Here is a 15,327-nt window from a genome sequence, read left to right on the forward strand (position 1 = left end):
AAGGCATGCTAAAATCATTTACAAAAGAGATTAGCTACTTTTTCAATGAACGGCACATGTCTGTGCATCTCATCGTAAATATTTATCTGCTCTCTACATTTACCAAGTTTTACTCATCTATTTATTTCAAGAATATTTGTCAATCTATAAAATGCATCTCTCTATTTATATATTTTGATAGCTATCTTTGTATCTATTCATTAATCAATCTGTACAAATATTAATTTCAGGAAAATAAAATCTATCATCTCTATTCCATTCCTCTGTGCATATTTATCTTCATATTACCTCTATAGGAATCTATAGATATGTCTTTATATCCATCAATATTTATCTACATATCTTTACCTCTCTTATTGAAATATATTTACTAATCTTTCTATACCCCCTACATTTATCTATCTATTTATTTATCACTCATTGATAAATAAATAGATAGATAAATGACGTTTATCACTATAAAGCTGTCTGTATAATGCTTTTGATTACGCAAAGCATAATTTCCAGCAACGCATATTTAATTTTAACATTGAACTAAATTTTTAGAAAATTTCGTTGTTACACATTCTGAACAATAAGTTGACTATTAAAATCGAGTTTCACAATTCACAACGATGTTGATCCGGGCCCCAGTCTGAAGAGGGCCCGAGATTTTTTTAATGAGTGGTGTAATTTTTGTAGAAACATAGTGGTAAACAATTTGGAGGGGGCCCGTAATTGTCATTTGTGACTGGCCCCGAAAATTTCTGCGCACGTCATTGATTCCGACTCCATTGGATAAAACGTGCAAAAATCACAGAACATTTTCTTTCTTTTTTTTTTTTTTTTTTTTTTTTTTTTGTCGAATTAACTTATCGATGATCTAACAAGGTTTACATTCTCAGCTAAAAACCAAATCTGTGCATAGAATTTTATCATTCCACGCTTTACTGTTTTCCGGGGAAGCGCGCCACTCACACACATTAATAAAGAAATGTCGTTTTTTATTATATGTATAGAAGATATTTTATTAATATTTCAAGTTTCGCATTTTAAATATTAAAAAATTTTGTTTTTTAAAGTATCAAATATTTTTTTCACAGGAAATTCAATCCTATGCTGCAAGTCAAAAAGTCATTTGCGCTGTTGAATTGCTCCGATTTTTCCCTCTACCTTCCGAGTCTGAGGCGGAATTCTATTTGACTCCGCCCTCCGTGAGATTACGATTGGCAGAGAAACGCCTACAAAAAACTTCCACGCCCTTCTCCGAAGTCCAGCGACGTAAGTCTGCCGAATTCCCAAGATCAGCTCATGCGGAAATTGAAGATGACGTATCCAGTATCCATGCAAAAGGAGAGAAAAATATATTAGCTGATGTATCGAGCACCGGAAGTCTAAAAACAGAAGAAAATAAGGACAAAAGCAGTAGAGATGAAATCGATGTTAAGGATGATAAAAAAGCAAATGACGATGATGAAAAAGATATTAAAAGCGATGTAGAAAAACAGAGTGCTAAAACTAAAGATAAAAATATTATTCCTGGGTCTGAAATTGGTGACTACCAGGGTATGAAAGCGTGGGAACAAGGGCGTATGGATTATCAGGGAAGCGACAGTTCGGAGAACATCATTAAGAGATTAGAATTTCTTATGTCAAAGAAAAAATGATTGTGATATATTTCAAGTGAACAATGTAATTGTTTCGGAATTGTTTTTTTTTAAATTTGATATACAAATAATAACTCAGTGTTAATGGAACTGTTGATAATTTTTTAAACTGTTTTTTAAAGTGTTTGGCTTTTAAACACATTTTAAAGTAGCATTTTCAAAATTCAGAAAAGTTTAAAGTTTTTGAAATTTTTTTACAAAATGATTTAAATAAATTTTAGCATGTTTAAATTTTAACTGTTGCAGTTCTTCTTCCTCTTTCTTTCTCCTCTTTTTTTTTTTTGTAAATATTTAAAATTAAGTTCATGTATGATTTCTCAATACTTTTAAATTAAGTAGTATTCGTTTATTTCTTTTCCTTCTAGTAATTTGTTTCTGTATTCAATTTCTTTTTCCTGTTAGTATTCGTTTTTTATAGTTAATTTTGTGCATATTCTCTTACGAAATTTCGTGAACTTTACTGTTTAAAGATAATTTTGCTGATTTAATAAATTAATTATTTTCATTGTTGCATTTGATATCTTCTCTCTTCACAATGAGGCCGTTTCCATTATTTTAAACGTATTTTTTCTGAAAGAACATGCTTAAAAACATAGGATCTAACCATTTTTTGAATAATTTGTTTAATTTTAATATTTAAAAAAAAATACTTAAATCGGTGATTTTTCAATTTTTACATTTCTTGCCGATGACATCCCAAATGATGAAATGCCATTCTCAAGAGCACAATATTTAATTCCCATCTTTACTCACGTGTATTGGCAAAGATAGGGTCGATAGCAAGCGAAGAGCGTAATTTTAATTCGCTTCTTGATTATCATAACGTGGAAACGTGGTACAAAGATGCGCCAAACCATGGCGCATCATTTTTTAACCATGACCACTTTACCCCACCACAGGTCATTGACACATATGAAAAAGAAAATGACATTAAGCTATTAAAATCAATTTTTTTCTTCCAAAAATTCAGTGCAGCGTGTTCTTTGCTAATGTAATGTAAAATAACGACAAAAAAAAAAAAGTTAAAAAAAAATTCCTGTATTTATTATTTACCTAAGTTGAAACCCTGTATTTTATGACCACTTTACCCCACCAGACTCTATGTATCGGAGTTGACCCGTTCTTTCTCTAAATACATAAAATTATCCAATTGCTTTGTGGATTTTAAATACTGAAGCCCCGTTGATACGTTTCTCTTTTATACGTTTTTGTCCTCTATAACGTTTTTGAAATTGTTCCTTGTAGAGTCTAATACACATTAATGTTTACCTATTATACGTTTTTTTCATACAGTCCCTTCTCAAACGTATAAGTGATCATTCACCGTAGTTCTAAAAATATGAGGTCTTGTAATAAAGTCTTCAAAATAAAACAACAAATAATGTTCTTCCTTTTTTCCTGTAAAGTACCTGTAGAGTTCGTTACAGCTCCTTTCCCTTAATATGTTATGGAACTAGTGATGTGGATCGGGTAAATACCCATCGGGTAGGTAAATATTTTTTGGGTATTTACCCAAGGCCTGGGTAAATACCCAAAAACTGGGTATTTTATAAAAAATGCAAAAAAGTGAATGAGAATTTTTTTCAAAAATCTAAATATGAAATAATTGGTAAAACTGATATATACATATGTATTACACAGTTTATAGTATTTTTTATTGAAAGACTTGATGAAATCATGAAAGAAACGTATCGTGAACCAAAGAATCTTTCTTTTCAATGTCATAATTGGAGAAGTATAAGCAATTCATTATGAACTTCAGGACATAAAAATTACAATCTAGATTAGTCATATCCAAAATGAAAAAAAGGAAGCATGAGGGATGTTTGGAAGAATAAACTGAGAAGTTATTAAGACACCATGGTGTTATTTTTTTTATTGATATTTAAGTGATAACATGGAAAATATAGAAAGTTTTCACATTAATAAGCAAAAAAAAAGCAAAATTTTTTTTCTGTTGCCTTGCTCATTTGCATTTGTTCCCCTGTAGGGTGGGAAGGTAAATATTTTTTTGGTTATTTATCCGAAGGCAGGGTAAATCCCCTAGTAATTGCGCATTTTGAAAAAAATTTTAGGTAGTATTAAAAGGTGACTATTTTCTTTTTTAAACGTAAACCCTAAAATAAAAGATTAAAAATTTTAAATGAATTTTAAATGTTTATGTATATTATGTGTATATATATATATATATATATATATATATATATATATATATATATATATATATATATATATATGTGTGTGTGTGTGTGTGTGATACAGAATACACCTGAACAATTGAACTAAGTTTGGAGGAAATTTCTGCATAAGATATAGGTAAATAAATAGTAATAATAAGTTGAGCGACATTTCGTTACATTTTGATGTCATGCAATTTTGATGTCATGCAAGGACATATTACTGGGTTATAAAAGACTAGGACCTTAAAAAATTGATGTTTGCTTTTTTTCGTAACCAGTTAAGCTTTTTTTCTTTTTGTAGAATGGCTTTTCATATCTGAAATTTGGCTATCAACGTTGATTAGGCATATCCAACACATTTAATGTGAATACCATATTAGATTGCTAAGCTGTTTCACACAATAATTCTTTAAATATGTGATCAAAATACAATTTTTGGGCAAAAATTTATTGTTTTGTATATGATTGGTTGTATATATACATAATGGAATACATACAGAAAAGTATTTTAGTTAAATATAAATTTTTGAAATAAATACCCGGGTATTTACCCATTTTGGGTATTTACCCAGGTATATACCCTGGGTATTTACCCCTAAAAATAAATACCCGGGTATTTTACATCACTATATGGAACATTAGTTAGAGATGTCTTACTCTTGTACAGAAGGAGGGGGGGGGGTAATAATGTATTTTTTTCATTGACAATTTCAATGTAAAACACAAAATCGGCAAAAACTGGAGCTTTTCTTTTCTTTCAACGAGGTCTTATATCTGTACCTCAGAGTCTCAGACTGACGGTCCAAAAATTGCGATTTTCAGTTTGTTATAGTGCAAAGTAAGTATTCCACCTATTCCGCACCGAGCCATGTGAATTCTTTAAAAAAAAAATCCTTTTCAAATTTTTACTAGGGTTAAAAGAGCACGCGTCCCATCCTTTGCATGCGCCAGAAAAATGTTTTTCCTCTCTCCTGTTAAATTATTACAGTGTGACATACGTCCTTCAGACTCTGAGGTACATATTTGATTGATTGTTTACTTGTCCCAGTCTGTCTTCTTTTCCACTTGGTTGCAGTAAGTTCGGCATCTATTTTTGTAGTTCATATATTGCTGGGCAATACCATGTTCTAATCGAACATTAAAACACGGCAATTTTCTGTTGAATCGATTGCAAAGAAGACTAATGAAACTTAAAAAAAATTCTTGTCGTTTATTTACAATAGTAATACAGAGAGACAACTCCCTGAGTGTTACAAATCTTTCATGATTTGCGGTACTGTTCCTTTGAGCTTTAGTAAACAAACTTGGACATTTTAAGCTCTTGGTACCTTCTAGCTCTTTAGAAAGTGAAAATCGGATTATTGTAGTGAATCCAACGGCAGTCGGTCAACACTGCTGGGTTTCCTTTTTGTTAAAAACACACGGTATCCAATGCCACCTATAGCAAAACCCGCTAGTAGTGGTATTATGCAGGCCACAGCCATTGATGCTGAAATAATAATACAACTTGATAATCGAAAAGAAAAAAAAAATCAACAAGTGACAAATTACTACAAACTGGAGAACAAAATGTTTATAAAATTGTCAGTTTTTTACTTGTTAAGTTCAAGCAAAAATTAAATGAACGCCATATACTCAGGTGCGTACCGAACTTAAATTTTTGGGGAGGGCGGAAAATCTCAATCTGCCGAATGATGATTATTTTGCCGAATAGAGTCCCTCCTCTTTTCACTCTTCTGAACATTCAAAAAGGAGTCCTAGTGTATCGTGAAAGGAACTGAGGTCCTCAGGATTACCATCATGATCTGGACAGTGAAGTTGAATGGACGCAATTTATTACTTAATAGCGTTACCTGCACGGCTTTGCCCGTAGTAGAAAAGTAAAAGGTGATTTGGTTAGCCTATATATATCCAAATGATGGATGATGAATTTCTCGCCAATTTGCAGTGTTAATTTGCTCGTCCACGTTATAATTTGCTCGTCTACGTTATGGTAATTTACTCGTTCATGTTGTGATAATTTACTCGGTAAAATGTTCTTAACCCTTAATAACCTAGAGTTTCAATTTTGATACCAATCTTTTAAACCGAATGTTCACATTACTATTCGTTTTTTTTATAGGTTGGCTGTACGTATTTTACTGTTGTATAATATTCTATCCAACGAAATTAAAAAAAAAATCAAATGCCATTATTGTTTTATTTTATCTATGACATATTACTCGCGCGGCCAAGTGAACAAGTAAACACATTTTACTAAAAGTTTTGTTGAATACAAAATATTGTGTATTGTAAATATTGTAAAATAAATATTGTGATTTTTTTAGCTATTTTTCCCTTTATCTAGACCCTCAAGCAAACACAGTAATATTAAAAATAAATCACTTTCGTAAATCAGGCTACTAAGGGTTAAAATTGGAATAGAAAAAAAACAAAATCGAATTGTCGAAAAATCTCCTAGAGAGGTGCAGACCCTCAGGCTACAAACTAATTTTGCACCAAATTTCATGAAAATCGGCCGAACGGCTAGGCGCTATGCGCGTCACCAAAGATCCAGACAGAGTTCTAGATATCCATACAAACGTTGAGCTTTATTATTAGTAAAGATAATTAAAATGCTTGAAATATCAAAACAGTGAATAAGTAAAGGATGAGTTGTGTATGTTTGTTGGGGGGGGGGGGAGTTGCAGTGGAATTCAAATTGAATTAAGTACTTAACATACTAAAATTGAAAACATGTTTATTTCGAAGATGTTTTTGCAAATTAATAAGAGCAATTAGGTACTATCTTTAAATTTCTTGTTGCAATGTACTAATACATAGTTACCTTTGAATTAGACAGTATTTTTAGTTTTTATTAAAAATATTTCTTGCGCAGTGCATTTTTAAGTAGCAATATTCAACCTAGAAAAAGCAAATAAATGAAATAAAAAAATGAACTTACTCCCAGAAAAGCAGTGTCCTTTATTCGATGGCGTAGCTGTTAAAAATAAATATCAGCAAACTATTAAATGGAGCAAGATTGTCAACACATAATAAGAAATGCTATTTTGTTAAAATGTTAAAAAGGTTTTTGCAAAAAGTTAGTCAAGTTCTGAAAAATAAAATAAGTTTTGCAGTAATTTATCTACTAGGAAACATGAAACAATTTTCTCCTTCCCCGGAAGGAAATAAACGACTCTGAATGAAACATAAAAATGTTTTCATACCTCACATTTTTTTTTTTTTTTTTTTTTGTGAATTAACAAACACAAGTTATTATAAATTAATTTTTTATGCCATCAAGACATCGAAACTAAAAAATTATAAATTATTGCTAAAAATTGCAAATGAAATATCTGCTTTTATATTGCCATGCTTACGCTTTTATCCAAGACCAAATTTTAGTTTAAGTTCAAATATGTGAAATAATGTGTTGTGAGCAATTATCCAAGTATTTCTGAGGTGATTAGTAGTTTATTCAAGTTTTGGAAAATAGCTTTAGCTTTGCTTGTCTCATGGTTCGTGAGACACACATGTATCCCACCCATTTACACGAAACCTACTGAACCAAATTTCACTAACTTTTCTCTTTTTGTTAGTATGAATATCTACTAGCAGAGCCAGAATTTTTTTCTTGCGGGAGGCTTCTCTGGGCACACAGTCTTGGCGTATACACACGTTGGGTGTGTCAGAATTCCCTCCGGGACAAGGAGCCATCTCCTTGACAAGGTCCTCCCCTTGAACAAGGTCCACCATATGGACAAGGAATCCATATGCAAAATTTTAAGGGGGGGGGGGGCTCAAAAATTTTCCCCATGGTTTAGCAGAACATTTTCCCCGTGAAAACAGATTTTAGTACAGATTAAACAATATTAAAATTTAACATTTTTAATAACTTATTCATTAATGGCTGGAAAAGAAATTTTTATACGTTTTTGCAAAGAAAAAAGCACTAAAAGCAAGGAAATTCTCATTTCAAAGGGGGGGGGGGGCTTGAGCTTCCCTTGCTCCCATTGCTATATGGGGGCCCTTGCTTCGGGATTTGGAAGACTTATTAGTAAAACGATCGTATTAACAATACAGAAACAACGTTGACTTTACTAGAAAAAAGAACATTAGGAACGGCACCAGTCACAGACATCTTTCAGACACCACTCTCAGACTAACTCAATTTTCTGAGCCTTTTAATGTACCTAAGACTTTTTAATCTATTTTTCTCTCATGCAACAACATCTCGTGCAACGTTTCGCTGCTTCTGGATCCTCTGAGTTAGTTAACTCTATTTTCGTTTGCTCAATTTCGAAAAAAGGTGTCCTACCCCTAGTAGCAGATACCTAAAAATCTGAGATACCCAGAAAACAAACAGGATGAAGAAAAGATGAGTAATAGACAAAATTCCCTTTTTCTCTTCAAAATGAGCAAAAGTTCTTTATTTTTAGAACTAAAGTCTTATTAAGTTCAAATGAACATGAAACACCAAGTGACCTCGTGGTAGCTGTTCATAACTTTCCACCACTGCCTTGTAAATGCAAACTGGCTCATTAAATTCACTCTGATAACACTAGATGTCTGCATCATATTCATGGGCCACAGCAACATTCGTTTTACCCGCCCAAGGGGCTCATTTAAATCCAAACTTACTTGGCCCTTGTCTGTTACTGCTGACTTAACCCTACAGGTTGTTTTCCACAAATGTTATATATCTGAACCTTTTGTAAAGCGGCAGATAAAAAGTCTTAAGTTAAATTCTTGAACCACTCGCTGAGAGCGAACAATGATAGCAAACGTGATTGTAATCCATTGATGTAAATCTTTGGAACAAACAAAGCCGTGGTATAAAGGCACGAGCATACAATCTTTGATGTAAACCCATAAAAAAAAAATCGTATGGAAGTCCGGAGAGATCGGTGGCCACTGAGGACAACGATCGTCGTCGACAAAACCTCGTCTAACCCAACGACCAGGAAGGTCATAATTGAAAAAAAAAAATGTGAACGTCCATCAAATATTGGAGGGTGGGGCATCTTGTTTTAAAATGAGCGACCAGTGATCGTAATAGGTACAGCGAGAGTGACACAAGAATAAGACTGTTGACTTAATGTCTGCCGCATTATAAAAGGTTTACATAATATAAAACACTTGCGAAAAAAAAACAACTTACAATGCCTTTTTAGTCAAATCAATGTTGTTGCTTTGTTGGTAATATTTTTGTCTTAAAAATCTTCTAAACTCCGGAGGGAATTGTGATATATCCTGTATTAAAATATACTGCTATCCACAATGTCCTGTTGGTCGATCGTCGAGTAGTTGCCACGGTAACAAGAGATAGGATAGAAGCTCCTTTTCCCTCAGCTTTGTGTCTTAATTGTAGAAGTGGAGATCATTTGGGGGGGGGGGCATCGCTCCATGAGGTAACCAATTAGATGCCCGTTAACAAACAGCTATCACTTCCTTGGCGTTGACACGCCGTAAAGTTAAAAAAAGAATAAAAGATACATAGTAAGGATCAAAAACAGAGCTGGGTTGCTGGAGGCTCTCTTGACCCTTGCAATATACAGTTAAAGGAAATACAGTAAAACCTGTGAATTTGACCACCTGTCTAAGTTGACAGCTTTTTTCAGGCACGGAATTAGCCCTTATCATATAAATCAACCTCTGTAACTTAACCACCCGTTTAAGTTGACCACTAAAGTAGTGCACCGCAAATGGTCAACTTACACAGGATTCACTCTACAGTTAAATGTTATTGGGAGACCTATACTATGGAAGACAAGACAGCAGTGTAACACAAAAATTGCCGCGACGATGAGTTATGAAATATTTGACATAACTGATGCTATTTTGCGATTAGAAAGGAGGGTGAAAAATTTAACGAAAAGGACAGAACTTGGCAACAATTATAAAATAATTTTTACTTTTATCATCCTTATCGTCCTTATCACCCTTGTCGTCTGTTTCGTCAGATGTGCTCAATGCCCTTGTAATATTGTACAGTACTTTCTGAAAATATTGAGGAAAATAATATTTTTGAAATTGGAAACAATTTGATTGAAGACAAAAATTGGAATTGGAAAGGATTAAAACTATTTATAAACTATAATTCTATAACCAAACAATATAAATGACATTGAATGTAGAAAAAATCCATACAAAATATGAACGGTTGATTCTCGACGCCACTCAGCAACCTTTGTTCCCCCCCCCCTGAAACTTCGTTGTTAATAAAGCTGAATCCTGAAATTTTAGTGAGTAAGAAGATCTACTACAAAGAACTATATTTGTAAACTACGTACTAGATTTACCAATAGTACGGAATTATTGTCAGTCAGAGTTCTTGAATTTTGTCATTGACCTACAGCAAATCATCAAAAATCGAAGGAACTTCTTTCAGTCACATAAGCTTTAAATTTTGAATTCAGTTAGTAACTAGTATGTAAGGGAAGGATAAATTGAAATGTCTCGAACTTTCAGTACCGTGATAGTTTTAGATGTTTTCCATCATGATTATTTAGTTATCTTACGGATGGTACTTTCTCACCATCAAAAAAGAAATCCTCAAAGACCAGAGGCCACCGGGGACCCCCACATGCAGACGTATCAATTCTGCGGAATCCCTCCAAATAAACACCTTCATATTACACATTTAAACCGAATTTTTATGTAGATTAACGCATTGTTTTTTTAAAAATCATTTCACCTTTTTGTTCTTAGAGCTACTGTCTACTTGTCATCACTTAACATTACATTATTTTAGGCTAAAGTAGTAAAAATTAATTTTAAAATAAATATGTAGGTATAAAAGGTATCAAACTAAATTTCATGCAAATTTACTAGTAGTAACGAGCTTTTTGGAGTTAGTGAACAAAAGAATAATAGCTGTGTTAATGTGAGGTAGTTTTTCTTACGCGTTGTACAACCATGATGCATTAGGATTTAAAAAAAAAAAATACGGAAATGTACAAAAATGCCTAAAAGTGCATTAGAAACACAATTTCAGTTCTTATATAACAGTCCTTGGATGTATATAAAAGTTCACATTAGGATAGGCAAAATATGGAAAAACCAAGGATTTTTTTTGGGGGGGGGGAGGGGTACTGTGCCTCGGTGTGTACGTTAACAGGTATAGCTTGACCACGAAAAGAAGGCGGATGACCTTGAAGCAAAAACATCATTTGTATTATTTGTAATAGGTTGTTTGTTATTATTGTTAGGGTTCCGGTGCAGCTTCAACTTTCTTGAAAGGACGACACAGTTCCTGAGAAAAACACAGGAAATTTATTTACACTATGTACAGGAAAGATCATCGTTAACAACTGCTAAATTAATCTTCAGCAATTAAGCAAATATCAATCAACACCGTAAACTCAACGGTTACACGCGTATTTACATCCAAATACTAGAAAGAACACAGCGAAATGCCTCGCAATAAACAGAGCTAATACACTCTCAGTACAAATTCTCAATCGAGACTGACTTTTTATCATGCAGGCGGCTATTTATAGACATCGAAAAGTTTCCACAATATTCCAAAAGATTCCAGAAAATCGTAGATCGTTATTTTATTTCTTTCCATTCCCAAATTTATCATTCAGAAATGAGGGGACCGTATACTTCAGCTGAATGTACGGGGGCTGTATAGTCATTACAGGAAACTATTTACAGGTTACGTTACTACAATAATTTTAGATGAAACATAATTTAATATACAACAAATTTAGCTAGATTACGACAAATTAATCACAAAAAAATTACTAATTACAGAATTTGTAACATTATTTTGTAATAGATAGTATTAGCGAGACCATGCCTCCTACTATTCTGTGCTTTTTGGCAGATTCTACTTATTACAAATGATACAAACGATGTTTCGTTTCAAGGTTATGTGCCTTCTTTTCGTGACCAAACTTTAGTTGTTTTCTCTTATATGTACCTACAAAGTAAATCTCAATAGGAGCATAAAAGTGCTTTTGTTTTGAAGCCAAATATGGCTACTAACACTACGATTGAAATTATTTTTATTTATTTTGCACATTTAGCAGGGCCCTCTGGTATGAGCTCATGGACACCAGAGACCCTCGGACAATACTATTAAAATACAGTCGGACCTCGATATAAGGTCACCCCTGACTTCACGAAACTGACCTTATAAGCGGGTTGACCTTATAACCGATTCATATATATTCATTGATAAATAAACATTTAGTTCATTAAATCACTCCAAAATTTAATACGTTCAAAACTATCAGTTAATTAGGTTATTATAGTTAAATTGATTTGAACCAATTTAAATTTTTGGAATCAATAAGTAGTTTGAAATTATTTTTTTAAACTTTTATTTAGAGTAAAGCTGAATTCAAATATCCCCAAGCAAACAACTGATGTGCAACTTACCTTACTTAAAATTGTCATTAATACAATACTAATATGTTTTTTCTTTAATTTAAACAAAATGGTTTCTAATTATTTTCTGAAAATTTCTTCAGCTTCTCATGACTGGTAAAAGAGTGCAATATGTACACGCTGAGTGCCCGCATTACTTCTTCATATTTTAGTATCGCTGTCGTAGTGCTCACTTGCTACTGCATTCTGTGCACTACCTGCTACGTTAAAAGGAAAAACGACTTTTCGCTTTTTAAGGATCGTATATCGCGGTGAATTCTTGGAAGTGAATCTGTTAGGCACTGAAATCATTCAAGGAAATCTGACAAAAGTGACCTTATAAGCGATTAATGTATTATGATCTGACCATCTATCCGATAATACATGACATAGAATTCCTATTCAGTGAGCGGGGGCTTCAGAAAAGTGACCTTATATGCGGGGTGACCTTATAAGCGGGTGACCCTGTATCGAGGTCTGACTGTATACTACTATCTAAAATACTCATAATACAGTGAAGCAGACTGGACTGTGCAATACGTAAAGAAGCATAAACAAAGCGTTCAAAATCGCTATTCTTAGGTAGATGCTGTTATATTGGCTCGTGATTGCCAATATTCTATATTTAACATTGAAATTATTGCGCTTTGTATATTGATACGGTCACTATAAATATAACAAGGTAACTTATTAAGAGACAATTGATGACACAGTTGCTTAGTATTTATTTCCGCAGATAATAAAACAACTTACTTAGTGTTACATGAGATCTCACAACCTTTCACGCACTGTGACAAATTTCGGAAACGTTTCTGGATATATCGGAAACGTTTCCGAAATAGTAGGAATCCTTCATCCAATAGCGAACTCCTCATTATTCAGAAAGCTTTTTGTTATTTCAAGAAATCTAGACGCGGAAGTGATGATGCAACGCTTCGAAATATATTCATCCTTCCAACACGGGCGCCAATGAGTCGGAAATAAGGAGAACTTATTTTTTTCTTATGTATGGTTGCTGCAGTCAGCAACTCTTTAGCATTGGATTGCTTGTTATTTCATGTCTAGAGAGTAGTAAAATGTGTCGAAACTAATTTTACGCCTTTGCATTTTGCACTGCCCTTGATTTTTTAGACAATGTACGCAGCTATTAAGTTAGTTAACAACCATTTGCTTTCCCGTGCGACTATAATTAGATATATATTGTGTGTTCAAGCGTGAATAGTTTCAACACCCGTGTTTATACTTAATGAAACGAAACCCTTTGGATTACTTATTCAGTTATAATGGAGGTACTTAGATTTTCTTCCGCTCATGTTCACTTGTAAGTATTAATGAATATTTTAAAACATGTTGTTATATACATTTATATTTTTGTTGATTTGCATTTGATGAGGCTCCAATTGTAACTGTTTTTTGGTTTATCGAATTAATTTAAAGTTATCTTACATACCTATGTGCGCAGTGTATTATTTGTTGTAACCAACTGAAACTGATTAATTACGCAAAAGAAATAAGATTTATATTTGAGAAGCAATCACAGAAACGTTATTTCGAAATACTTGGATGTACATACATTTTGGTTCAAAAAGAAAAAAAATCAATTGTTTAATTCATTAAAAATATGGTGATGCAAATGCTTTCCAGTATTGTAATATGCTTCACAAAAAATGTGCCAGTATTATTTATCTTCTTTTATTATAATTTATTCATTCATTTAAAAAATATTTATACCATTAGAAAATGACCCAGTTATCTATTAGTTAGCAACATAGTTATGCAATTAATTCACGTGCTTATTCATTTTGTTAAATATGGTTGACAATAAAAAATTCCTTGACATTAGTTGTTCGGTAAATAACATTTCCTTCGTGGATATTCTAGTTTAATGTAGGACAGTCAAGAGGAATGAGTCAGTGGCAAAAATGGAACAGCTGCATTTATGCCGAAATAAGAAGAAATATTATTTCATGTCATTGTTTTAAAAGTGATCATTTTTTAAATACTATGTTATTAATATACAATGTTCATGTGGGGAAAAGACGAGGGGCGTTCACCACGCAGACTGTGCCATTGACATTTAAAAGGGGTTGCTTTTTTTAAGGGGGGTGCCTTTATAGCATTTTATGGGTGCACCATCACTCTTATGGTGGGGGGGGGGGAATTCTCATATATATGAAATGGAATAATCATGTAATGGAGTTCAATGTTTTAATAAATAAAATATATAATGCATTTTGCGCACACTGTAAAAATAAAATCAGTAACCTATTTTGATTAAGTATTTATATTTGTGATGAACTGGAATTGGGCAAGAACAGAAGAATCCACCCGAATGGTTCCAGCAGGAGGGCTTGGTGTCATATTTAAATTCACCAATTTCTCTGTTGGTACTTTTCGGTACACTTTGTTCGCCAGAGAAATTGACTTGAGGTGAACGAATTCCGGAACGCGAAGGGTAGGTAAGTTCTATCAAATTTTATTCGAAAATAAAAGCTATCTAGTTTGATACAAGATATGTTTTAAAGTTCTGCATTAAAAATACAATATGTTGATAATTTTGTCTTGAAAATATTAAGAGAAAAACTGAAGTTTAAGATTGTTTAACAAACAATCCCTCTTTTGAGAAAGTACCCCCCTCCCCTCCGCTGACGATTTTGTGATTAAGAATGAAACTACTATATTATTTCTTAAATTTTCAAAAATTTATAACTGCACATATGTTATGCTGTTAACCATGCTATTTGTCAATAGAAATTCAGAAAAAAAAATCCACGAATGATTCTAAAATTGCTTGTTTCATTGCTCTTATATATGAAAGAATTGAAACTGATATGGTATGCAATAGTACAGTAAAGAATGATATTTTAGATAAAATCACGGAAAAAGCATTCCGAAATTCTCGGAAACGTTTTTGAAAATTGTTTGGAGAATTCCGAAATACTCGGAAACGTTTTCGAAACTTTTATGAACCACAGCTGCACAGAATACTCAGAAACATTTCTGGAAATTACGGAGAGAGGATTCCGAAATACTCAGAAACGTTTCTGAAAATTACAGAAAGAGTATTCCAAAATACTCAGAAACGTTTCTGAAAATTACAGAAAGAGTATTCCAGAATACTCAGAAACATTTCTGGAAAT

The 15,327-nt window shown here is 32.8% G+C and overlaps 2 protein-coding genes across 3 annotated transcripts in view; one reads left to right on the plus strand and one right to left on the minus strand.

Moving 5' to 3' along the window:
- LOC129230735 (uncharacterized) overlaps positions 1-2,157 on the plus strand; it is a 46,322-nt gene extending 44,165 nt beyond the window's left edge. For both annotated transcript variants that reach the window (XM_054865157.1, XM_054865158.1), the window contains exon 7: positions 1,083-2,157. In XM_054865157.1, the coding sequence (XP_054721132.1) occupies positions 1,083-1,646 (564 nt within the window). In that variant the 3' untranslated portion in view covers positions 1,647-2,157. The remainder of the gene's footprint in view (positions 1-1,082) is intronic.
- Positions 2,158-5,039: 2,882 nt separating this feature from the next.
- The window catches only part of LOC129229819 (uncharacterized), a 65,158-nt gene continuing 54,870 nt past the window's right edge, over positions 5,040-15,327 (minus strand). The window contains exons 14-16 of the mRNA XM_054864193.1: positions 9,724-9,808; positions 6,771-6,806; positions 5,040-5,315 (exon numbers count right to left, since the gene is read on the minus strand). Of these exons, the coding sequence (XP_054720168.1) occupies positions 5,185-5,315; positions 6,771-6,806; positions 9,724-9,808 (252 nt within the window). The 3' untranslated portion in view covers positions 5,040-5,184. The remainder of the gene's footprint in view (positions 5,316-6,770; positions 6,807-9,723; positions 9,809-15,327) is intronic.

Source organism: Uloborus diversus, chromosome 9 (genome assembly GCF_026930045.1).
Source record: "Uloborus diversus isolate 005 chromosome 9, Udiv.v.3.1, whole genome shotgun sequence".
NCBI lineage: Eukaryota > Metazoa > Arthropoda > Arachnida > Araneae > Uloboridae > Uloborus > Uloborus diversus.